We start from the raw sequence: 27,758 nt of genomic DNA, 5'->3' as shown, positions 1-27,758 counted from the left end.
ATAAAGCATTTCCAGGAGGACCAATTCACGTCTCTTGGTCCACATGGCTGCTGTTACCATGATTATTCTTCACATTATTTAGCTTCATTTTAGCACTTGTTTCACAGAGTGTTTTACAATCATTTTTATGACTTGTTCATGCCCTATCTATTATTTTTATTAGTTGTTCTATTTTACTAAAGAAACTATGTGCCAAAGTTAAGGAAACTCTAATTCTGTTCTAGCTAGATGCTATAGAAACATGTAAGAGCATGTATTTTTTTTTTAAATGGCAGTATATTTAAGGAATACTTACTGGCTTGCACATTTCTTTGTCAGTTTTTGCTTCCATTTCCCACACATGGTGACCATCTAAAAGGAAAAGATAGAAATAAATCTATTCTTTTGTGCATATATTTCTTTTAACCTCTAGTTTATCCTCCCCCATTCTCTCCCTTCACTCTTAAACCCATATAAATAACAGCTTGTATTTTCATTGTGCAGCTAACATTAGGACTCAGTGATAGGAAAAAGTAACAGGCTTGAGGCACCAAAATTTTTCCTGATTCTTGGATGATTTCTTTCTAGATCAAACAACAAACATGAGTAAGAATCTATTGAATAGAAAGCACTAAGTTGGATACAGGAGAAAATTTAGATAAGGCATGGTTCTTGCCTGCATGAAGCTTACAGTTTGACACAGTAACTATAATATATGATGCTACATAATCATTATCTAAGACATCAGTTTCAGTGAAGTGGCTAGTTTGCAGCTACCCTAACACTGAATACAAACACAGGTCTTAAAGAAAAAACATAAATTCTTAAGAAATCCTTTAAGCTAGATATATTCATGTTACTAGCCACAGAATCAAATTTAAGCCATTTTGATTTAGATTTAGTTAATGTGGCTTTATCTCACTATAATCAAAACTGGCAATAACAAATGTCTAAATCCATATCTATCTATCTGAAGAGAAATGAGAAACATGGGGAAAATTCAGGCTGGCACAAAAACTAATTGTGTCTCTGTCCAGCAGTAGAAAGAGAACATTTGGAGAGGTATGCGCTCTTCTGTCTTATCAGAGATGCCATTATAATAAATGAGGAAATGACACTCATGATGTTTTTCTGTATATTTATTGCCATATTCAGATGTGCAAATACAAATACAAATTCACTTGAACTTTAACCCAGAATTATTTGTATGGTGGACTTTTTTTAAGGGAAAAAAAATGGTTCAAGGTACTTATAAATGAACTTTTTGTTCTTTATTGCCTATCATGTTCAACATAGAAGTGTCACTTTTAGGAGCATCTAATGAATACCTGCAAACAATAGTCTGTATATAGAAACATCATTCTGGAAAGTAGGTTGTTATGAGAATGACATTAAGTCATTATTTTTAAACTGACAAGTAAAAGTGATGGTGTTGATTACTTACAAAGAAATTTACTTTCATCTCCTACCCCTTCAATCATTTACCTTTAACTAAAATGAAGTGACATCCTAAAAAAAAAGTTTAATGTAATCACAATTTATTAAACTACCTACTAATGTATATAGGGATTAAAATCTATACTGATGAAAAAAGTGAGTATTCACAGAGATGAATCATGAATCTCTGCTGGAATATATGTATTTCTCCTTACATTTTTTCTAAAGGAGAAAATATATACCTTTTTAAAAGTGCAAAACAAAATAAAATCAGAGAAATCCCTTCAGAAGTTACTGATTGGAGAAAATATGTTAGGTATACCAATGCCCAGAACCTTCTGATATCAAGTTTCAAACATGCCAAAATTACACAAACTTCCCAGAGCTACCAAATCAAAGTACACAATTCATTCACCAGATGAATCCACTAAATCATTGATTAAGAAAAAAATAGACCACTGTCTCTTGGGTACAGGACCCAACTTTCCTACAGGAAAAAATACTGTGAAGCTAAAAATAAACTTAGTTGCTCTTGAAGACATCAGAATTTTGACAGCTCTGTAAAAGTTCCAAAGTTCAGACCTGCTCAAGAACTTTGGCCAAAGGACTATATTTTTTACTGTAGCCATATGTCCTAGTGGTCAGGAATGCTTTCCTGGCTTTGAAAAAGGATGGCTAGAATTTTGTATTGATTTGTGCTTAAGTCCTAGTTTCTATCTTATAAAGAGACTATATGATCTAGGATCCTATCTAGGACTCTGTCTTGGAGCCCTGAAAGGCTTTCCCCTTCTCTTCTACTTCTTCTTTTTTTTTTTAAAATCTAAGTTATTCTTTATATAACTAATCCTCTATTAATTCTCTTTGACACTAACCTACAAGCTTTTGAAATTTTATTATGACAAAGCACAAGTTTGTTCAAAAAACCGTTTTAGGTGTTATAATCTAAACTGTTAGAGAAAAATTCCGGCCAGTGTTTAGTCTTTACCTATCAACTAGAAGCTAAGAATCATAGTTTGGGTTTCAGTAAGAAATTCTCTTGAGAATGTCCAGACCCTTACTGTTAAAAAAAAAGGGGGGGGGGAGCAGAAGGATTGAGGGGGAGTAAGAATCAGAGAGAGAGAAGAAAAATAGAGGACTCATTAAGAGTTAGTGACATTTCATTTAACAAAAACATAAGGAGGAGAAGCGGTTATGAAGCAGAGACAAAAAAAGTAGACAATTCCTCATGTTACGTCTGGTGAACCAAGAGGGAAATCTCAACGCCCACGAACTGGGCCCTACTCCAGGAGGGAAACCTTAGACCACTACGTCAACCTCTTACAGTAAACATGTTTTGCAGGTTTATACAATTTAAAAGAAAAAAAAATACATTGGGTTAGGAACAGTTTGTGAGGGTCTAAGTGGTAAGGAAATTTGCCTATGGAGGAGAAAAGAATTTTCTTCCAATTCAATAAGCATATGGGATACCTTTCTTCTTGTCAGAATGTGCCTAAGAAGTGAGGCCTGATAAACCACAAAAGTTTCCATTGTAAGCTTGCCACATCTGCATTGGCCTGGCTGGTTTAGGGCCCAAGGCAACTCCCTGCCTGGCCAGGCACCAACAAAAGTACACCAGAGCAATTTATACCTTTCCAAAATGCAAATAATTCAAATTACAGACATAACACAAAGCTGAAGCAGACGCATTTCAGGCATTCCCGTTAAAAGGTTTGCTCTCTGGACCCACCAAAATATATGTGAAACTTTGAAGGACTAGTTCTTGGGGCTTTCCCCCAATCAATCTGACGATTGGGGGAAATGAAAAGCCGTTTCAGACACTGGCTTCAATTTTGCACAGTGGAGTGAATTCAGAGAAACTAATTTGGCCATTAGTATAGCTAGGTTCATTTTGCAGTCCTATCTTTGAAGAGAGAAAAAAATATGGTTCTTCTTCTTACAGCTTATTCCCATCTCTTAAGGGTAAGCTATATACCTATATACTGGGTTGCTGGTTTCTCTGAGACTTTTAAATTGCAGAGAGAATCTAGACCAGGAAAAAAACCAAGGTTGTCTTTTGGAAAACATGAATTCAAGTTCTGCAGATACATATCGGCTGTTTTAGTGTTTAGTGTTTAAATAACTAGGAAAGTCACTTAACCTCTAGTGTTCTAGAGTGTTGTGTTAGTGCTCTGTATTAGTCTCTAAGACTAAGTTGCTGACCTAAAGAGACTTTTCTTATCCAGAAATTAACTATACTAATGAAATGGCAAGTCCAGTCCTTAGAAATCTCTACCAATTTGTCACTTTTTCAACATCTCTTAACCATTTCACACTCATTTTTCCCTATGAAACACCTGGAGTCACCAACAATGAAATTATGGCTCTTATAATTTATTAAATTTCTCTCAGAGCAAATGAGAGATGGCAAATCCTGCCAAGTGGATCCATCACAGCCTTAGGGCTGTCTGCTGCAAGGCACCTGAACTTGGAGGTAAGAAATGAATTCAATCCCATCCAAAACCCGCCTCCTACTGGAAAGGGAAATGGTCAGCCCTGAATGGATCTTTGTGTTTCAGCCTTATCAAATCCTCATTACATTTCTCAGTGCTCCAGGAAACTGCATAGAAGTCCAGGGGTAAAAATATTCCAAATCATTAGGGAATTCCCTACAGCATGAGTCACAGTAAAGGCTTCCCCACCACACCCAGTTAGATTTCTACACAAACAGGGCACTGTGGGTCTGTTCCAACACTCTACAGGACTGAAAAAGAAGCTGTTTAAAACTCACAATGTCAATTAGTCATATATATTGTAGTGTTTTTCTAGAGCTGAGCTTTTTTTCCCCCATACATGAAAGTAACCCAGAGTTTATTTAGGAGCTCTAAAAGCTTTTCTAAGACACACTATTATTTTCTAATCCTTCTTAGTGAGTTGGGCATTATTCTTAGATGTCTGTGATTGGGTTTCTAAATACCAGAGAATGGATTCTGGATAGTTAGAGCTCGTGAGATCACCAGGATCAACATGTATTAACCAAAATGGTTTTATAATCACATGAATTAAAGGAGATAACAGAAACAACAAAATGCATGGATCAAAAAAGGTCACAAAGCAGAATACTTATGACAGGGTCGTCTGGGATCACCAATCCCATTATCCCATAGCTATTCTTTCTGTATCTGAAGCTGGGAAAAGGAGAAGAAAATGCAGAATGGGTACCTTTCTAGACAAAGTCTCTTTTTGGCTTCAATTAATTACCCCAATACTTCAGTGGAAATACTACAATTTGTTTTATTTTGTTCTTAGGGAAATGAAAGAAAGAGAGGCAGTGCAGACAGAGATTCAGACAGAGAAACAGTGAAACACAAGAAACCAACAGAGACAGAGGGAGACAGAGTTCTCACTTAGAATTGTTTCACTAATATATTTAAATCAGTCTAATAGAAAGCAATGCCTGAAAATTAAGACACTCCTCTGCTTAAGAATCCTTATGTCCTTAACCTCTTTCCCAATTCTAAAATTCTCACCAAATGCAAGGAAATCATCTATCACCTTATTTTTTTTTCTTTTTTTTAATTTAATTTTTATTTAATAATTGCTTTATATTGACACTCGTTTCTGTTCCGATTTTTTTTTCCCTCCCTCCCTCCCTCCGCCCCCTCCCCTAGATGGCAAGCAGTCCTTTATATGTTGGATATGTTGCAGTATATCCTAGATACAATATATGTTTGCAGAACTGAACAGTTCTCTTGTTGCATAGGGAGAATTGGATTCAGAAGGTATAAATAACCCAGGAAGAAAAACAAAAATGCAGTTAGTTCACATTCGTTTCCCAGTGTTCTTTCTTTGGGTGTAGCTGCTTTTGTCCGTCATTTATCAATTGAAACTCAGGTCTCTTTGTCAAAGAAATCCACTTCCATCAAAATATGTCCTCATACAATATCGTTGTCGAAGTGTATAATGATCTCCTGGTTCTGCTCATTTCACTTAGCTATCACCTTATTTTTAAGCAGGATATAAAACCATTTGTAGCAAATTCTTAACAAATTCAACCTAGAATATAAAGTGACCAAAGTTATCCAAGAAAATTAACTGTAATATCAGTTGGTTTTACCTCCAAATATACACCAAAAAATGGGAAGTTGGAAATGAGAAGGAAAAATAAGTCAATTTCTTCATTTGTTTAATCATTTTCACCTCATTTTCTGTCTCAATGCAGTAACAGGTTTAATGAGATAGCTGTCAGTATAGCAAGAAAACTCCATTCTCTTGAAATGAAAGTCATGCGTGGCATGCTGCCAGGCCACATCACTGAGCCACAGAACTTCAGAGTTGAAGGGGACTTCAGAAGCTAACCTGTCCAAACTCTACCTGGATGAGAATGTTCTCATACCCATCAAAATGGGGAATTAGAATTCATTTGAAAACCTTCAGCAAGGAGAAACCTACTACCTTTCATGGCAGATTATTCCACTTTGGGATTGACTGCTAAATCTTAGGGAATTTTTTTCCCACAGAAAGTATAATTTTTATTATTAAAAAAAAACCACTTTTACCCCTTACTCCTAATCTTGCCCTTTATGACCAAGAAGAACATGTCAATGCCCTCTTTCATTTGATGATTCTTTAAATACCTGATGGCTATCACATTCTTTTCTTCTCCAGGATAAACATTTACCATTCCTTTAATCATTCTTCATATAGCACAATCTTAAAGCCTTTCACCATTCTGCTTCCCCTGCTTTGGCCTCTCTCCTGTTCATTAATTTCCATCCTAAAATGTGTTGTGTAGAACTGAAAAGAATATCCATATATGGCCTGATCAGAGTAGAATATAGTGGGACAATATCGAATCTTTAGTCCTAGATACTTTGCCTTTCTTGATGTTACTTAACATCATATAGTTTTAGAATTCTTTTTAACTACAAATTATATGTTGAATTATATTAAACTTCAATCCATCCAGACCCCCAGATCTTTTACAGTTGAATTATTCTCTTGGTTCTCCCAATAAAAATTTGATTTGGCTCGTTTTCTAGGTGGTTGTCAAAAAACTGTGCTAGATGAACTTAGCAAAACTGCTTCCTTTCACACTTTCATCTTGACTTTGTCCTCCTTTAGCTGAGTTATTCTCTAGCCACACACCTTACTCATCCTATACTTGCCCAATTGTTTTAGATTTTGATATAAGACTTTGCATTTATATCTATTAAATTTAATCTTAATAGTTTTAGCCAAATGTGCAGCTTTTTGAAGCTTAAGTTTTCTTATACGTTCCACCCAGTTTGAAATTATCTGAAAATTTGTTAGGAATGCCATCGTTAAGCTTTTATCCAATTTATTGATCAAAATGTTAAATAATGTAGGAGCCAAAGCTAGATCCCTAGCTCATGTCACTGGAAATCCCTTTCCATTTAGACCTACATGAATGACTTCTTCTTTGGTCACCAGTCCTAGACTACTTTTTCATTGGGCTATCATCTGCATCTAGTTCATGCAAAAGAATAGCATCCGAACTGTCAAACGCTTTTCTGAAATCTAGGGAGACTATATCTTTAGTAGCATTCTGCTGATCTGTAGGGCTGGTTACTCCATCAAAAGAGGAAATAAGGTTAGCCTATTAGGATGTGCTCTTGATGAAGCTATGGTGGATCTTTGAAGTCACCATTTCATTTTCTAGATGTTCCCTAACTAACTCTTTGGTTGCATAGAATCAAGCCCGTAGACTGTTTCCAATCCTACAATATACCTTCATTTTTTATAATCTTTCAGAGATGATGGACAAAGTCTCCATAATCATATGTTCTGAATTTTTAGTATCTAGTTCATTCAGGAGAAGTGATTGAGGCAACTAGGTACTATTTCCTGATTTCTTACTTGCTTTGGGTATCACCTCCCTTAGATTCTTTGGGGAAAAAAAGAAAGAAAAAAACAGAAGCAAAATAAGTATTGACTCTCTGTCATCTGTTGTTATCATCACAACCACCATATACAGTGATTTTATTGCTTATTTGATATTAAAATTTTTCCTAATATAGCTTTAAAAAAGCCTAAACTCCTTAACTTTCCTCACCAACTTTTGCCCACTTGGAGTGTTTGTATTTCTATCATTGATTTTATGTTAAACTTAATGCATGGCAGAACTTCCTTTGAGATATATCTTTCAAGTTTAAAAAAGTATAATGAAATTAAGAGCTTCATGCTCCTTGTGACCATTTTCTATCACCCACCCACCCCGCCCACTAAATCCCAAATAGCATGATTGTCAATATCCAGAACAGAAAATTCTAAATGGATTACTGGCAAGGAAAAAGACTCAGATGTTCTTTCATATGTGTCAAGGATTGGCACCAGACATTGATTTCTGAGTTTTGGCTCCCTAATCACAGAGGGGTAAGAAGGCCTTTGATCCATTTGCTTGTAATGGTGGTGTTGGCTTAGAAGGAATGGAAATGGCAAATGGTTTCAAAGAAGTGGTCTGACTAGAATTAAGTAAGAACTGGAAGAAAGAAGTTAGAGATCAACAATCTGTGGGCCTACTAACCTAAACAAAACAAAAACAAGGATATTATCTGACAAAGTTCAAATGATTACTCCCCTTCCAATTTTGATCCCTTATTCATAGTTGGTGGTACAAACTGTATCAGAAAAATAGGAGACAATTCAACACCTGCGCACACATATGTGTACATATGTACATATATATGTATTCATATATATACACACACCAAAATGTGCTACATTGTCCTCTCATGGAAGAATCTGCTATAACTTCCTTATTCTTTCAGGTTAATTTTTTTTTTAAAGATCTTTGGCATTGTTGCTTAAATTCAGAATTAAAGTTTTTATGCTGCACAGAAAAAGAACAAAGCAAAACCTTTCTAACAAAGAATAATAATGACAGCTCATACTGATACAATGCTTTGGATTTACAAAGCACTTTATAGATAATATCACAAATATCAAGTTATTTGCGATATCTGTCAATAAAATTTTTCCAGAAGGGAAATTCTTAAAACTATACGATCATAGATATAATGATGGTAGAGATCTCAGATTTCCATCTAGTTTGATTCCCAAAGGAAGATCTCAGGCCAGGTTTATCCAAAGCCACATAAGTAGTAAATAGTATAATTGGGATTTAAAAATCTTGCATAGTTACAAGGTTGATCTATTTAAACTTAGTGAGTACATTTCTGCTACATTTACCATACAGCAGGAATTTTTCTTTCTGAAGAAAAGCTAAGTAGCATTGTTCTACATTCTACAAATCTGGAGATTTCACGTCTAACTCCTTGCGATTATACTTCTGTAGGCTTTTTCTGGACTGTATGAATATCATGATGGAGTTGGTTATATTAAATGCAACCTAGTGAGGTCAGTTCTGTAATATTTTTATGTCTCTGATGATCACAGTCATGCATAAGCAAGGATGATGACGACAAAGTGCATGTGAATGGATACTGTCCCTCATGATCTTTGCCATTTCCTATGTCAAATGGCCAGGAAAATCTGAAACATGAAGATATTTTCCTACATGCTCTGTCATGATTTCTGGGTATATGTGAAAGGATTCCACTATCACCTAGTGAGACTACAAGCCCAGAGGTATCAATTTTCAGAAATCCTTTAAACTACCAATCTATCTTGAAGAATTAGGCACAAATGACCTTCATGTGAACTTTAGTATTCTCAGTTACTCTCGCAACCCTCTGGTACCTGCTACAGAAACCTATCTACCAGGTTGTCTCTAGATTTGAGTCAATGCATACAATCAGTTCAGTTTCATCAAGGATGGTGTGCTGACCCTTGATAAACAAGAGACGAGAGAAACAAATCACAAAGCAGTGCTTGTCTAAAGGGGAATTCTGCCACTTGCTTATTTATTGCATGAGCTACAGTTTGATTACCAATGTGAAACACGACCCCCTTTTTGGCTAGATGCCCCCAAACTGTGACTGCTACTGGCAGTGGAAAGAGCAATGGAAAGATCTTAGGGAATTTAAGATCTCTCACCAAATGGAGCCCTGCCAAGACTGCAGTCACTGGCCGCTCATCACATCTCGTCAAAACAGACTCCAGCACCGGAGCTTTCCAATGCATCAGACGAGAGCTAAAAAAAAAAAGAAAAATCCCATGTGCTGTTCCTCAACTGACCCACCCTCTCCAAATGCTATTAAAAGTGCTTTCTTTTTTGACAGGAGAGGTTTACAGATCATCTTTCATAAACTGTGTGACCTAATGTAATAATATTGCATTTTAATACCTGCTGTGTGAATAGTTAACTACTAAAGGGGGGAAAAAAACCCATTCCCCAAGCCCCTAAGCTTTGTTCAGGGCAACATTCAGCTGGTGAAACTGAGATTTCCCAATTGTATCATATGCTTCTAGGCAAAAATTTCACCATGCACACTAATTACAGCAGGCGGTGTTCATCACCTCATTCTTTGGCAAACTTAAAACTTCATAGTCACTGAGCATAATGCCTAGGGAAAATTTACTTTGTAGCTTGGTCTCAGAATTCTGAGCATGGTGGAATGAAGGCTAATTTGACGTGTCTGGGTAATTAACAGCATATTTGGGGCCACTGGGATCCATAAACATGAAGTCATACAAGTAGACAGTATTACAGGACTATTTGATTTATTAAACTTGGTGGTACCATGTGCTAAACACTCAGAAAGGTATATTTGCAATGGGAAACTCCATGAACACGGTCCTGCAAACACAAGAAATTGAAAAAGTCTTCACCTGAGTTTTTAATGGATTCTTAGTAAGGTACTGAAGCACAATGAACCAACGCTACTTAATTCCTATATAACCTTATCTCTTGATCTCCTTACCTTCCTATTGATAGGTACAGAGATGCAGAATGGTTTCATGGGTATAAAGAATTCCCATATGAGGAAACTTTCTCTACCAATGCAGATCACCATTTTCTTTGCAATTTATAGTATTAGAGAGTTCTGGAGATCTAAGAGGTTAAGTGATTTATCCAAGATCACACAGACAATATAAATCCAAGTTTCCTGACCAGGTTGCCCCTAGTTTTCTGGTAAAAAAAACAAACAAAAACAAAACAAAACAAACAAACAAAAAAAAAAAAAACCCTCAAAACATATGGATTAGGCTAAATTTAAAAGTGTAATGCATTCACTCCAAAAGATTATCAAAAGTTTATAGAACTGAAAAAAGCATATCAAAAGTCAATACTTTTCTTTTGAAAAACCTTAATTCCTTTTAATTTTCTGTCACTAAAAAGATTCATTCTTAAATAAACATTATACATTTGTAATTCCATGAAATTTTTAAAATTCTGTATGAAGATTTTTTAAATGAAAAGTCAGCATCTTTCAGTCTATATTAACTTTGAACAATTGTTGAGAACATCAATTATCTTCAATTTATCTGGTATACATTTTGTTTGTATATTGTTATTTACATGTTGTCTCTCTATTAGGGTTTATCTCCTTGTTTTTACCTTTCTTGGTAGCCTAAAACCTAACATGATGTCTAACACATAGTAGATACTTAATAAATGCTTGCTGACCATATATGTGTACATATCTTTTTTAAAATAATAACTATCCACTTTGCATAAAAGTAGATCGCAATCCCAATCCCAAATCCCTCAATTTCCACCTTTCAGAATCCCTGGGCTTCCTTTCTTCTTTGTACCTTGTAAAAGTTGAATTATTTACTTGTTGTCCTCCACATTAGGCCATAAACTTCCAGAAGGCTGAGGTTGTTTTTAACCAGGACTTAGCTTAGTGCCTGGTAGACAGAAAGTGTTTAAGAAATACTGGTTGACTAATTTTATTCTCCTATTCCTCACAATTGATATTAAATTCTGGGGAGAGTTCTATGGCTTCCTTTCTGTTTTCTAACATCTAATACATCTAGAAGTCAGATGAAGAATTAGGAGATTTTCTACATTCCATAGTCTATTAATTGGAGATATATTTTCAGAGAGTATTATGAAGCCATATTTCTATATATAAAGAGGTTCAGATTAAGCTTCTCCCCTTAAAACTGAAATTCCAACTTTCTACCATCTTTTTTATCACCTCAAGCCGTGGAGCGGTGGAAATGTACAATGGCCATCATTTCCACAGGAAAATAGGAGCTCTGAGAAGTTGTTATATGTACTCCCTACATAGAAAGCAGAAGGCTATCACCATAGCCTCAAAGTGAATGACTTCAGGAACTACTTCTTGAACAGTTAGCTTCCTGCCTTAATCTTGGATTAAGATGATTCCAGCCTCTTGCTCTGTTTTGAGGTATATATAGATTACCCCTTAAACTTCACTCTAAGCTTAAACCTTTGCACTCTTTAAGAGCAGAAGAATAAAGAAATGGATTAGAAGAGAAGCAAGAGGCTGATAGATTATCGATGCGGCATAAACCTAAATATGGAGTATGGGTGAGCCAAGATATGATGCATTTCTGCTAGATTTCTCCAGTGTCATTTAACAAGAGACTTGACTAGTAGTTTAACCCTTCCAATGATTTTAAGAAATAGACACTTAAAAGAGAAATAGATAAGGAAATAAGAAAGAAGGGTTGATATAAGAGAAAAGGAAGAGGTAGAAAAAATTAGAAAAAAATAATTTTTTACTTTTAAAACTTTTTAAAAACCATTCTTCTGAATTGATACATTGGTATAGGGAATTTGTAGTGAAGGTCTTCCTTTGCAGGTACAATTCAGAACCTTCTTTGCAATTGATAATCTTAGAGAATTGCCTGGTACCACTGAGAGGTAAATTACTTGCTGAGGATCACAAAACCAATATGGCTCAGAGGCAAACATTTAAAAAAAAATTACTATACCTATGTTATCTCATTTGATTCCCACAATCAAATGCTATTATTTTCTATAAGATAGGTGCTATTATTACCTATATTTTACAGATAAGGAAATTTGCCCAGGGTTACACAGCTAGTAAGCCTCTGAGCTGGGATTTGAACTCAGGTCTTTCTATTATATCAATCTTAAACACTGTACCCCCTGAGGCCAGCTTGATAGCCACTATCCTATGTTGTCTCTAAAGCCTAGGCCATTTTAATTTGTGACTTAAAAAAATTATTCTTTCTTACCCTAGCTTTAGTGAATTAACAAAAGTTAGACACATTTAGCTAAATGGAATTTCAAATGGTATTTTCTAATATTAAAAGAGAGGCAGCAAAGGAATTAGAGAATGAAAGAAGAGAGGCAATACTAATAAAATAGAAACTTAGAAACCATTTACAAAGCTACTCTGCCCCCTACCCTAACACTAAGCTGTATTTCTGCTTTATTGGAGCAAGAGCAAAAATGTTTCATCTCTGTTTTTTGAAGAGAGAACATCAGTAATCACCCAAGAATACCCATTTGGGTATTTTGGGTATTTGGGGTATTCAGGATAGAGTATTTATAGTTGCCCTCTGACTTCTCCAACAGCCAATCCTTAATTACTATCTGTGATCCCAAAAGGTTCTCTATAGGAAAAGTGGCAGGAACTTTGGCCATCTACGTAACACTTCCATAATTTGTACATAAAGGTTATAAAACATTCCTCCCTTTCCATACACAATCTATTGACTCCCTGTTTATATACCACTCAACAAATATTCAATTGTCTATTTGCATGTAATTTAAATATTTGCTTTGAGCATGTGTGAAATGTCTGCTTACTTTCATGTCTTTAAATTTTCTGTTTGTGTCTTAGCTGCCTATCTTAGAAGGTAGGTCACTAAAAGCCAGGAACTCTGACTAGTTATTTGATTTTTATACAGAATCCTTTCAAAGCATTAAATCTGCATTGAGAATGAATTTCTGATAATGAACAAAAAGATGATTCCTATCCTCTCAACCCCCACATAAAATCACACGATAGGAATGTCCAATTAAATACATAATACTATAGTGATAATGACTGTGTCCAACTGGTTATAAAACAAAAATTAATCCAAGCAGTTTATAATTTAGGATGTCTTGACTCCAATTGACTGATAAGAAAAGATGCTTTCCTTTCATAGACATGTTTCTGAAGTAAGTAAACCCCTTAGCTATAGGAGAGTAGAGAAGGGCAATGTTTGTTTAAGCTGGCAATGCAGTGCATAGAGCATTGGGCCTGAAGTCAGAAGGCTTGAGTTCAAATATGTTCTCACATATTTATGAGCTGTATGACCCTGGGCAAGTCTCTTAACAAAAAAAGAAAAATCACAATTGGCCTCAGTTTTCCCATCTATAAAATGGAATAGTAGTAGTAGCACTTACCTCAAATAATTATTATGAAGATCAAATGAGATAATATTTATTTTAAAAAATTACTTAGCACAGTCCTTGGCACATAGTAGACATAATATAAATGCTTATTAGCTTTCTTTCCTCTTTAAACAATTTAAAAATAAAAAAATCATTATACTTAGTATGCACATTTACATACACACAACTAAAATTTTCTTATATATTTTCCCACTCTATATCTATTTATGTATTTTATTCCTTGATGTGATTCTCTAAGGACTCAGAGTCAGGAAAACATCAGTCCAGTTCCCTCTCCAACACATTCTGGTCATGTTAGTCTGGACAAGTCACCTAAGCTCTCTGAGAGTCAAGCAATTCTCTAAAACTATAAATTGCAAAGCAGGAGATAGTATATTCTGGTAAAGGGAACTTTCCTCACAAGGAGTCTTTACATCTACAAAATCTAGACTAGATCTAGATTAAAATAAAACAACATTCTAACAGTACATGTGATATAGGTAGCTATTATTTACGAGTGGATTAGCCATTTTGTGAATTATCAGGTAACTCAATTAACCAATTAGCATTCCATGAAACCTTGAGCTGCTTAACAAAAGCTGTGCTGGAGAAAGATCACTAATACAGAGAGGCCTGTTTGTAGATGCATTCCAAATGTAAAGAAATACTGTATTTTTGTTGAGAACCCATGCCCGTTGTCATTAGGATCCCTATGCACAAATCACAATAACACTGCAAACACTCAAACAGCTAATACATACAACTTTCCTGGGAAGAGCTAGCTAGAGATCAATTTAAACAAAAAGAAACTCCCAGACCTATCCTCTCTACTTTGGGGCAATCACAAAAATATAATCACCAAAGGAAGAAAAATAAGTTCATACTTCCTGTGGACATTCTACTATTTTTCCCTTACATATTACAGTGGTCCTCAAACTTTTGTTCTCAATATCTTTATCCTATTAAAAATGATTGAGGATCTGTCCAAAGAGTTTTTGTTTATGTGGTTTATAGTTATAGATATTGATCATATTAAAAATAAAAACTAATTATGAATTTGTAGACTCTCTGAAAGGATTTTGGAGATTCCCTGGATGCTCTGGACCAGACTTTGAGAACCACTGAAAGACATTAGGTAGCCTCTTTATTAGCTAGCTATATTTATTTGTATATTCCCCACATTCCGCGTATATGTGTGAGTGAGTGAATGTGACTCTGTGTCTTTCTGTGTCTCTTATCTCTGTGGTCTCTGTCTCTCTCTGTCTGCCTCTGTATGTGAATGTGTGTGTGTCTCTTTATCTGTCACTGTTTTTGTCTGTCACTGTCTCTATCTATGAGTCTCTGTCTCTCTCTCTTTTACTTTCTCTCTTTTTTTCACTTATACACGCGCGCACACATACATACATATAGATACACACACACACACACACACACACACACACACACCCCACAGCACCTAGCACATAGTAGATGCATAGTAAATGTTCAGTGCCTTACTGACATTCATGCTTTATAGTTAGATGCCTCCAACTACAGTGAGAAAAGAAGTCAAATATTCTAATGATAATGTAATTTAAGATCTTGAATGAATGGTAAAAGAAGGAATAAGATCCACTGATGTTTAATTTCTCACAAATGAAAGTCTGTAACAGGCAAAACAGAGTGGATGCCAGTGTTGCAGGAGCAATCTGAATAGGACAGGCCAAACCTCTTGGAGTATAGCTGCCATGCATGTCCCTTCTGATGTGGCTCCAGTTTTTGGATGACCGTTCTACACTGTCTTTCATCACTAGAAAATGGGGCCTGATGTACATGCCATAAAGCACTGACCTAAATCCACTGAAATAATGACTTATTTCAACACTTGAATTTTTTTATAACACTGTAAATGATCTTTAAAAAAATTATACAGCTCTTCTGAAAAGCACCATTATTTATCTACCCCAGAGACTGAGGAATATATTATGAACAAATACCAACTTAAACAAGTCCTTTGTGACACTTTTCTCACAATACTACTTAACCCAACTACTCTCCCTCAGCTAACACCTTCTTTTCTCAAAGTCTATTCAACAACCCTACAAAGATGTTTAATATTTAATAGTCTATCAAAGTTTGACTTTTTTTCTGTAGTCTAATGGAGTGATGAAGGGGTTAAATGAAAACTACTGCTCTGTTGTATCTCTGCACCAGCATGATTGCTCTTCAGGGATTCCCTTTTGTATGAGTCAGTGATAGAACAGACAGACTGCATGCAAGGAGGCCAAGTTAATGTCATTTCTCAAGAGATTATGACTACTAAGGACTAGTCCTTTAAGAAGAGAGAGAAAAAATGAGAGAGAAATTAAGAGAGACAGAGAGAGGGGAGAGAGAGAAAGAATAAGACAGACAGACTGAGATAGATAGAAAAGGCAGAGAGAGTCAGGGAGGGAGACAGGAATAGAGGGACAGAGACAGAGAGAAGAGATTGGTGGGGAGAGAAGGAAAGTGAGGTCAAAGGAAGCACAAGTCTTTCATTAAGGAAAAAAAAAAAAAAACAACACCTTAAGGTAAATTAGAGTATGTTTAGCATTGAGGTACCTCAAAAGTGAAACAAATCTTTGTGAACAACATTATGTACAAATGCAAAAAACACAAGAAGCACCTTGAGTTATATTAAGTTTCATACTTCATATCAAAAATAAAAAATGAAAATGATAGGAAGTATAGTTCTATAATATGGTTTTGACATTTATGACAATTATAACACTTCTACTTTTACACACTTAGTGGTAGTCCTTAGAGCCCTTAGAGGGTAGAAGAGTAGGGAAGACTCTATATGGCTAGGCCATAAATAAATTGTCTAAAATAAATAATCTAAACTTTACAGAAGGTTACTTCAAACTAGATTTCCTATCCTGATTTTACCTGTAGATGGTGTTTTAAAATACACACATACATACACACACACACACACACACACATATACACACATACACACACGAGTCACACATCACATATAACCAAGGCAGAGAAAAAAGCCAGATGATCTCACAGAAAGTCCAAAGGGTAACTGGTACTGTAACATTTTGAATTTAAATCAAGTTCAGTGTTTTTTTCTGAAAAAGAACAAGAAAAGAAAAACTTTTCATAAGCTAATGATACAGGGTTTTGGTTACAATAACATTTTAAGTTGTATTAGGAAATGATGTAGTAAATGAGAAATTAAATATAAGAATGCAAACCTAGAGGAATGATATTACAGAGGTATTTATTACATTTGTATGTGTATGAATGTATAAATCAATTAACCTAAATATTAATGTGAACTTATATGAAACCACAATACCTGCTTTGAATATATATTTACTTTTTGAGCATATTTTATATATTTCTTAAATTTACTACCTTTGTAATTCTGCATTAAGTGAAAAATATTTCTGGAAGGGTAACTAGATATATATTATTGGAAGGGCAGTTAGATACATTTTCAGTCATATGAGGAAGCAGTGTGGTATAGTAAAAAGAATATAAAACAGTGTGAAAAAGCTGAATTTGAGTGACAATGATAATACCACCTATATCACAATGAGGAAATCACTTAACTATTTATCTCAGATAATGAAGAAAGTGTTTTGCAAATGAACCACATTTATTTAAGTCAAAATATTTGCAGGTGACTGACTTAACTTCATTTTCCCAGAACCACTGAATCTTATAGGCAAGATAACTCTCTGTAACATCTCCGCCTTAGTTTGAACATGTGCTGGGAGCTCAATCAGAAGCCATTTCTATTTCTTCACAGCATCAATTGTTCAAATTTTTCTATATATTAAATTAAAACCTGCCTTTCAATGAGCACCCCAGCCCTGCCTTTCTCCATTGGTCTTATTCTGTCCTTTGGAGCAACACAGAATAATTTTAATCCCTCTTCCATCCAATATCCTTTAGAATATTTGAAGACAAATATCATACTCTTTGGCCTAAGAATCATAAATAGCAGAGAGCCATAAAAAGAGCATTAATTTTCTTTCTGAAACAGAGCCCAACCAAAAATGTCACTCCTGAAGGGTAATTGTAGCTAATTTGTAACAAGAGCTATCTAAACACTGTCTTTAAATTCCTTTCTGGTGATACATCTTCTTGCCTGCACAAATACATATATTTTAAATTGTAATTTAAATTTAAGCAATTTCCAAATTAATCATTTTAGAATGTTTTCCAATAGTATAAATTCTTTTTAAAAAATCATTGTTGAATTTTCTTTATAATTTAGACTTTTCCCCACTCCCATATTATGTTCCTGATTACAGAGGCTTGCCAAGTTAAATACTAGAGATTTTCAAACACATTTTGATTGAAGCACTTAAGCTTCCCACAAACTGTACAAAATCAAGGATCCCATTATAAAGGATGAATGCCTCAGTGATTTTCACTTGATTAGAATAAGTGTTGGATTGGCTGTGCTTTCAAGAACATTTCAATTCATAAATGTTTTTTTAAAAAAAGGCAGCATAATAACCCTTCACCCCTAAACATCATACATCCTACCCTAACTGCTGTAGAAATGACTTTAAGTCTTCTGAAATTGACTGAACATCCTATAAGGAAATGATTGCACTGGAAAATGCTCTCTTGAATGATAGGGAGATGATAAGACAATTGAGAAGTTCAAAACACTCAATTAAGTTCAGGAATATATTTGTAGGCAGGTCAGAAATTTTGTCAGTAGAGAAACTCTTGACATGCTTCAAATCTCAAAGAAAATGAAAATGAATTAATGTTCTATATGCCTCATTCTTTCAGAAGACATTGTTTTATTTCTTATTAAAAAACAAATCAATTATTGTAAATGTATAATGATGGTTTAGCCAGAAAATACAAATTGATTTAATATACATTACCTGACTTATCACAATGCTTCTATGCATAGTACTCCTATCCACAATATTCATATCCAATTTTATTTGAAAGAAATGAAATGAAAATTAGTAGGAAAAAATCTTTCTAGCATCAGTCTATGAGCAACAATTATCTAGAACCTTCTGGCATGCAAAATGCTGTGATAGGCCCAATATAAAAGTTATTAAGTTCAGGATTATATGCAATAGAACCATATTTGTAAGGGTAAATGATAGTAAATATCTCTAAGGGATTTAAGACAACAGCCAAGACCAGAAGTGAAGTGTGGTTCTGGCCACTGAAACCACAGAAAACAGTTAGCTAATGATGATAGTGCAAGAGTGACCCTACACAGGCTACTTCAGGCATTAACTGAGGAGCCCTGAAGGTGCAGCACAAAAGATTTTCTTCTCTAAAATTCTGACACCTGAGGTTAACAAAGACCATAAATGTGAAAAGGCTTTGTGATCTGTAAGGTTTTAGTAAAAAGAAATCACCCATCACAGGAGTGGTGCAGATCATTGAATTTATATAGTGAACCTTGAGAAAGATGGAAAAAGGAATTGAATTCCATAAAAATGTGATTTAACATAGTATACTAGATGGGGAGAAGAAGAAAAAAAATGTACATGATAATTTTGTTGTGTCCTTGAAAGGAATAGAAAGTTATGCATAGTAGATTTGACATTTCATATACAATCATCTTTTTTTTTACTGTATTATGCTATGAAAATGCTTGTTTTATTCCATAAATTAAAAATCAAATTCTAGAAAATAATTTTTAAAAAGCAGAAAAACTGCTTGAACTGAGAAAGTCAAGAGAACTAGATGCTAGTCTCAGCTGTGCCTCAATTTCCTTCTCTGTAAAAAAGGGAGTTGGGAAAGATGAATGTTAGATTCCTTTCTATTACTAAAATTTGATAATTCTATGACCTAAGGTTATATCTCTATATATGTACATACACAATACCCCCAAATATATAGACACATATGCGTGTGTGTGTGTGTGTGTGTGTGTGTATACACTTACATATATACTTACAGGATGTCCCATAAGTCTTAGAGCATACACAAATAGTGCTTTCCAAAATGTGATGCATTGGGAAAAATATCCAGGAAAGAGAATGTGTTAATACCTCTTAGAAAGAGTAGCCAGGCAGCCTGGCTGTTGTTATATGTAGCCACAGAGATGGAAATGAGGAAACTAAAAGTTGCATCTATTACTAAAAAATATATCTCAAAAGACAAGAAAACAAACTTTCAATTATTTCCTCCTAAAACATCACAAAGTTCTTGGGAGTTCCTGTGATATTGATGATAAAAGCTGTCAGGAGGGAATCATAGCTGGCTACAAAAATAAACTCTTAGCTCTTACTTGAAATGCCATAATTGTCAGTTCATGCAAAAATTCTTAACTGCCTATATAAACATATTATGCAAAATGGTATTGTTATGTAGGTCATCTGCACAGCTCCACCCCATTACTTGAAAAATATATGCAGAAGGACAACATGTAATTAGAAGGTCTACACTCTCCCCAACCAGGAATCAAGTTTCCACAAGCATCCAAAACAGAAAAGTTAATGCAAGGCTATTTTTAAAGAAAATACCTGGTGCTTTTTCCACGAAAATTACTTTTGAGTCTTGCAAAAAGTTGTGACCAGACAATATCATTTTTTTCCCACCGATCACTGGATAGCTGTCTGTGCTTTGTTTCTCCACTAAAGGCAATTCTTGGGCAGATCTCTGGGCTAGAGGAGAAAATATGGAACATAATTTGTTTTTAAATAATACAAAAGGCTTAGTACATCTTGCAACACTTACATTACATTACATTACATTACAGAACAAAATATTTGATACAATATTCCTGACAATGCTAAGGTTCACTAACAAAAGAGAAATCTGAAATCCGCATGAATTTTTAGTAAGTTGTTTCTATATAGGATGGCATAATCACCCTCAGTTTTCAGATGGGGAATAGAAGACAAAGATACATCAGTGATGGAATCAGACTAGGAGCAGAAATCCCAGACTTCAGTATTCAAATTTCTGATAGATTTTTTGGCCTCTTATCCTCCACCCATTCAAATGAGTTCTTTGGGGGAACCTAAAATATGATCTCCATGTATTTTAAAGAAGCACCATAAAAATTTTACAGAACAAAATTTAAAACACTATATAATGCTTCAAATGATTCTCCATATTATAATTGCATAATTAATCTATATACATAGCTAATTGAGATTGTATTGTATTGTATTGTATTGTATATTCATTGTATTCTGAATAGATAACCAGCCGCAGAATCTGGAAGACCTGAATTCAAGATGTACTGCAATATAATGTCTGTATGAATCTAAGCAAGTGACCCAGATAACTCCCTAAGATTAAATTGAAGAGGAGTTGCTGATCTACAATGATAGAGAGATGGTTTTTTAGGAGCTCATCAATCATATCAGTGAAATCACTAGTCAAGAAAAAAAATTTTTAATCATCCAATTTTGAAAATAGGGTCTTTTTATGGCATCTCTTCCATTCTCCAACTAAAAATTCATAATCTGTTGTGCTTTAGCTTTTTTGTGAGGAGAAACCCAATCTACTTGGTCCTATAGAATCTCAAAATAGCAGAGACTATAATACAATCAATGTACAGAATGTATACTAGAAGATAGAGGCTGATTCTTTTTTGTTGTATCTCCAGTATCTAGTTCAGATTAGGCACTTAGTAAAATTTTGTTGATTGATTGTTTGATTTGTATCCCCTGTTTAATAGTAAGTGTTTAATAAATACTTGTAGATTAATTGAATCACCCTTGCAGTGGTATAAAGAGCTTCCCCAAACTGTTTCCTATTTCTAGAATTCAAAGAGAATTTATCAATTCTTTGAGAATTCTGATGAGATTTTTGTAACTGTTACCTTGCCCCTCAGTTGTGATAGGATGGAGATATTCTATCAATCAGATCCTGTACAACATTAGAAGCATGCCTAAAGCTTAGAATGATGAAGGGCTCAGCAATCTAGGGCTCTGTGTAGTCTGACAAAACGTCAGATAATATCTAAGATAATATCATTGAGTAGTAAATGAGGCAGCTATATGGTCACAATGAAGAGAGTGCTGGGCCTGGAATTAGAAAACTTGAATTTAAATCCAGCCTTAAAATGTGTGATTAGTTGTGTGACTGTGGGCAAGTCACCTCTTGTTAGTCAACTCAGTTTCCTTAGCTGTAAAATAGAAATAAAAACAGTATTTACCACACAGGATTGTTTTGAGGCTCAGATGAGATTTTATTAGAAAGTACTTATCATAGTGCCTGGTACATATTAGATGCTTCATAAATGTTTATTTCTTTTTCTCTCCCATCACTGCTCTCCCACCCACTTCCTACCCACCCCTCCACACTCCCAGCAGTAACCACCAGTAAACATATCCTTAAACTTCCAAGAGTTCTGCTAATAATCAATGACTTTCCTAAATACTTATTATATGCTCAGTTTTGTACTTGATGCTGGGGCTGGGATGGGGTTTACATTCTAGTTTGGGAGACTAGGCCAATAAACAGGAAAATGACCCAGCAATTCAAGACAGTATGCAATTAAATCCTAAATTATATGAGTTTAGATATCTGGGAAAGATGGGACTTGAGGACTTCTTTCAAGGCCTAAAAAATTCATTTAAGACTTTTGAGTCATCTAGTGCATGAGAAAGGAAGCATTTGGGGACGATCCATCTAGGAGTATTATTAAGAGTGGATTAGAGAAGGGAAACTAAAATCTGAGAGGTATGAGGTAATGAGCACTTGGATCTAGGAGGTGTCAATGGGAATGGAATGGAATAAATGAAGAATGAATGGAAAAGCATTTGCTAAGCTCTTACCATGTGCAAAGCCCTGTGCTAAGTACCGAGGATACAAATAGAAAACTCAGAAAGCCCTTTCTCTCAAGGAGTTCACCTTCTAATGGAAGAAAGAACACATATAGTAGATTCCAGCTGAAGGAGAAGGGATGGATATGCACTGAAAGACAGACATGAAGACAGAAGAAAAATTTAATAAGATTTGGTGAGTGATTTGATATGAGAGGTGAAAGGAAGGAGTAAGTCAAAGACAATTCTAAAGTTTTGAGCCTATTTTCTGAGGAAATGATGATGTCACCAGTAGAGAAACTAGAGGAACTCAGGAAGGGAAGAAGAAAGTATATGATGAGTTCAGCTTTGGACATGGAATACACCATTAGAGAACCAAGCTGGAGCTGGAAAAGAGGCTAGCTTTGGAGATGAGTAAGAGTCATAAGCCCAGAAGTAGCAGCTGAAACCATGAGACTAGCCGAGCTCTAAGGGAGATAACATAAATAGGGAAAAGCAGAGAATTAAATCTGAATCTTGGCACTTGTTCATAATTAGGAAGCAAGAGGTACAAAAACCAAAGGGAATAAAGGAATGGTTGTTTGGTTCTCTGTTTCTTCCAGAAGCATAGCACTGTTATGAGCAGCAGAGAGAGATCTCTTAAAGAATCAATCAATTTGGCCAGACTCCATTTTAGTTTTTCATACTCATTTCCCTTATTCTCTTCTCCTCAATAACCACAAAGAGGAAGTAAAGAAGTAGAGTAAAAAATATGTGGGGCAACATGGAGAAGAGCTTTCTCTCAGTTCAGCTTCTAATAATTTGCTGAAGGTCACTTATGAAATGAGTGAAGCTATAATAAACAGAAGCCAGATCTTGGTCTCTAATAGACCCTTGTTTAGAAATGAAATAGGAGCAGGAGGGAAGGAAGAAAATTTGACAGGAATCATAAAACTAAATGAAGTTGCATGTTCAGACTCTTTAATGGTTCAATCAAACTGAGGGTGAGAGGTGATATAAGTTGCCTCAAGTCACACAACAAAGTGGCAGAGGAGGAATATGTGATCAAGTTATGTCAACTTTCTTGATTTCATTTTCCTCCTCCATAAAATGAAGGACTTGGACAAGAGGCTTCAATCCCAAAATTCTTTGATTAAAAAAAAAAAGGAATCATCAAGGACCTAATACAATGAATAGAACTATAAATTATATTTATTCCACACAAAAAATTTCAGCGCTCCTAAACCCACTTTTTACAAACTCTTTGAAATTACAAGGAATTCTTCGGTGATAGATTAAGGTCAAAGATCAACATCAAAATTGTTTTTTTTTTTTTCCTCAGTTCTTCATGTAGACTGCAAATTGCAATTAGTTAAATCATGATGGGTGTTGAATATTCTGATGCATTATCAAGATTACTCTAACAAAGGATCTCTAGATAATAGTGATGGTGACAATGATGATGATGATGGCCAGTTTGCAAACAAATATTATTCATTTGATTCTCACAATTCCATGAAGGAGGTGCTATATTTACCCCAATTTTCACATGAGGAAAGTGACTCAAAATTTAAACGATCTGCTTAGCGTCAACATTGCTAGTAACTATTTGAGACTAGATTTAAAGTTAGGTCTTCCTGACTCTGGTTCAACACTCTATCTACTATACCACCTTTGTAAAATATATTACAGGTCCACATTTAAAGTAAGCATCAATTTTTTTTTTCATACCATGACTAAATGTTTCTTTGTAACAATCAAACCTCAGGTGATTAAGTATTATTTTTAACAGAGAAATAGATAATGCTTTTCAATAACTCTGAATCATCAAATATATATTTTTGAAGAAACAAGCTAATAATGAAAATAAGAACTAAAATTTATATAATATTCTGTGCCAGACACTCTGCTAGTTGCTTTACAGTTTTGTCATTTGATATACATAACAATGGTGGGAATGAAGTGCTATTATTATGCTCATTTTACAAATAAGGAAAATGGAACAAATGAAAGTTTAAGTGACTTGTCCAGGATCACACAGCTATTAATTAAGCATTTGAGGCCAAATTTTGTACTTTGATCTTCTTGACTCCAGGATTGGTGCTTTATCCACTTCACCACATAGCTACTGTACAAATATAAAGAAAAAGTTATATTAAACAAAAAAAGCAAAATTGGTATAATGAACTATTCAAGTGATTCCATCTCTGTCCTTCTGTTTCCCCATCTATTCAGTGCTGAAAAAAAAAATTATCTCTAAAATCTCTTCCTTCTAAATTCTATATAGTCCCTGGAAAAAAAGGGGAAAAATAAATAATTACTTACAACATTCAATAGGATTTGATGCCACTTGTAGAGATAGAGTCCTGCCATTAGATTGTGGAATATGAACCCGGAAAACCAGTCTCACTCGTGTATTCTTTCTTCCAATGTCAGTTTCACCTTTCCGTAGTTCAATGTCTGAATTTCTGAGTTTTAGGATTCCAGCACAATCAATACTGCTCAAAACAAAACAAAAGACCATTTAATATTTGTACTAGTTCCTGACATAATAGAGTTGAAAACTTCTAATTTCTCATCCTTTAAGGATGCCCTCTGCATCTCATTACTATGTTACCATAATATCTATGGCACTATTTGTGATATGAGTTTGCACAAGTCCCAGTGTCATGAAAAGTTATCTATTTTCGTACCTATTTTGTGGCAAAAGAAAATGGCTTATTTGAAAGTAAAGACATTTCAAAATAATCATTGAAGGCGTCACTGAGGTTGTATCTACACATGCCAAGCAAGTAATTGAAGCAGTTTTATAGATAATTCAATCCTCAAAATAATTATAGCTCAATTATATATATCTCTCAGGCAAAATAACTTTAGATACACAGTGAGTCAATAAATATTTATTAAACACCTACTATGTGCCAGGAACTGTGCTAAGCACTGGAATCATAAAGATAATCATAAAACTGTCTTGATTCTTTTTATCACTTTGTATGAGTTACATAATTGTTAAACTATGTAACTATGGTATGGGGAAAAAACAGCTAGTAATGTCATGTAGAAAAAAGGTATCACAATCTTCTTCACTATCTCATACATATGCACCACTGATTCTAGAAGAAACTAAAACAGCACTATTAAATCTCTCATTTCTCTGCTTTACAAGTTATAGTTACAATTCAAATAAGCTTCAGTGCAAAATCCAGAGTGCTTATCCATAATAGTATACAATATTTTTGCCTTTCCCATAGTATTTGTCATCAAAATATCAAATATTTTCATCAAATAAATTATTTCATCAGATGATCAAATAGCAAATATCAACAAATATCAAAAATAATTTTAAAAATCTGACAGTTTTGTTACTGTAATATCTCATGCTTAGCTAAGACTCTAAAAAATGAAAATTTATGATGGAAGTCCTCTTAAGTTTTAAAAACATAAGTGGAAACTACCATTCATCTGGACTTGAGTTGAATGGATAGCACTGAATGTTTTTAATCCAGTAAGCCCCCATCTGAAAAATATTGGTGTTCTTAGGCAATGTGGTAAATGAATTGGTTTTTATAAGTACCACAACTATATTCATTTACAGCATATAAAAATCTTCATTTAATTTCATCTCAGATCTTGGGATACTGATTGGAATCCAAGTCAAAAATGTATGTGTGTTTGTGTGTGTTTCCTACATATAATTTTTATATTTATAAATTCCCTGCAACGATAATAGATAAAATTTCACTGTAATTCTGATAAATAAAGGTCCTAGATAATGCTCTAAATATGATTAGATAACATTTGCACAATGCACAGACTGTTCTTTTATTGCCAAATAAAGTATGGTTAAGAATGAGTAGCAATAGAATCATTTTTCCACAGTTTAATAGAATTTGAAAAAACTTTCTTGATAATGTTTTTTTTTTTTAATTTTATATTCATTACAGATTGAAGCATACTATTTCCCCATTTTATTTTTTTCATGGTTTTTGTTTGGTTGTCTTATTTTGCAACATGACTAATATGGAAATATCTTTTGCATAGCTGCACATGTATAACCTATATTAAATTGCTTACCATCTCAGGAAGAAAAGATAAGGAAGAAGGATTAAGAAAATTTAGAAGTCAAAAAAAATTTTTAATGAATGTGAAAAATTATTTTTACATGTAATTTGGAAAAAATAAAATATTATTAAAGTAAAAACATTATATTCAGGTGACTCCTCTAACTTTACTGCTTCACAGTCAAGAGCAATCATGTCATGTTAAGTACCTTCTAATTGGAAGGACTGGGTGGGAGATATTTACAGTTGTATCTGAGATATTTATTTTAAGAGGCAATAAGAACAGTGGCTAAAATTCTAGAAAAAAAGTAAATCAGTTGTTACAAATATCTGTGAGGTTCATTTAGGTGTTAAGCTAAGAACAATCTGGGCCACTGGAATTTGATAAATTCTGTTAAAGGCCTAAATGATTTAGAGGATTGAGTGAGAAAGTCAGGGGAAAAGAAGCACACAACTCTGTTGAAATCACCAAGTGGTCCAGTTCCACAAGGCTTACATTGCTCGCATGTTATTTTCTGGCAGAAGTGGAATTTCCAGGACTTTGGTATTGGAGAGGATTGCTTCGTGGCTGGTGGTGGAGACGGTTTTCCCTGTTATCCGGTGGACCTGGTAGAAAGCATGGGGTCTCAGCAGGCGGTCGTCTGCCGTCCCGATGAACAGCTGTAGCGTGAGCGGCTCACTTTCTAAGTACCCATGTAGCTGGCAAAAGAACAGAAAACTCCCACTAAGCACCAGGCACATAAACTGCTAGGAATCAATTAAAGTTTTATAAGCAAGAGACTCTAATTCTAGGAGAAAACTAGTGACAGGTGCTAAGTGTTAAGTCCCCTCCCACCTCCCACCCCTTTTTTCTCTGTAATATAAAAGTGGTACAATAAAAAAAGTGTATTTAGAAAATGTCTCATTATTATAAAAGACCTGGGGCACTTAGTTAAATTTAGGCTTTGAAAAGTCCTACTGTCTGCTTAAACACACATACACACGTATATACATGTAAAATCACATACCTACCACTGCCACCAAAAAAAACCCCAAACCCTACCATTTCAAAATGACATATTCTAGCTATATAAAGTAAAAAATTAAGTAGATTTTTACACAGTTCTAATTTAAGCCATCCTATCTCTTCATGGAGCTGACTTCATCTTCTCAGATGCCTACTTGTTTCCCAAGTTATCCTTTTCATCATGAGCATCATCAGTAAGCTCCTTAAGAAATTAAACTCCTGAATTCTTTCATTTGAGGCAAGTATGTGCTAGTAAGTATGATGCAGGATTAAGCTGCATACATTAGTTGGTTTTGACCTGTGGAAAATAGAGTATTATGCCA

General features: G+C 34.6%; 1 protein-coding gene across 3 annotated transcripts in view; it reads right to left on the bottom strand.

The window, feature by feature from the left end:
• The window catches only part of NFATC1 (nuclear factor of activated T cells 1), a 201,418-nt gene that overhangs the window by 71,005 nt on the left and 102,655 nt on the right, over positions 1-27,758 (bottom strand). For all 3 annotated transcript variants that reach the window (XM_051970558.1, XM_051970556.1, XM_051970557.1), the window contains exons 4-7: positions 26,926-27,128; positions 24,694-24,866; positions 20,134-20,274; positions 296-351 (exon numbers count right to left, since the gene is read on the bottom strand). In XM_051970558.1, the coding sequence (XP_051826518.1) occupies positions 296-351; positions 20,134-20,274; positions 24,694-24,866; positions 26,926-27,128 (573 nt within the window). The remainder of the gene's footprint in view (positions 1-295; positions 352-20,133; positions 20,275-24,693; positions 24,867-26,925; positions 27,129-27,758) is intronic.

This window comes from Antechinus flavipes, chromosome 1 (genome assembly GCF_016432865.1).
Source record: "Antechinus flavipes isolate AdamAnt ecotype Samford, QLD, Australia chromosome 1, AdamAnt_v2, whole genome shotgun sequence".
Taxonomy (NCBI): Eukaryota; Metazoa; Chordata; class Mammalia; order Dasyuromorphia; family Dasyuridae; genus Antechinus; species Antechinus flavipes.
This window is presented reverse-complemented; position numbering and strand designations above follow the sequence as displayed.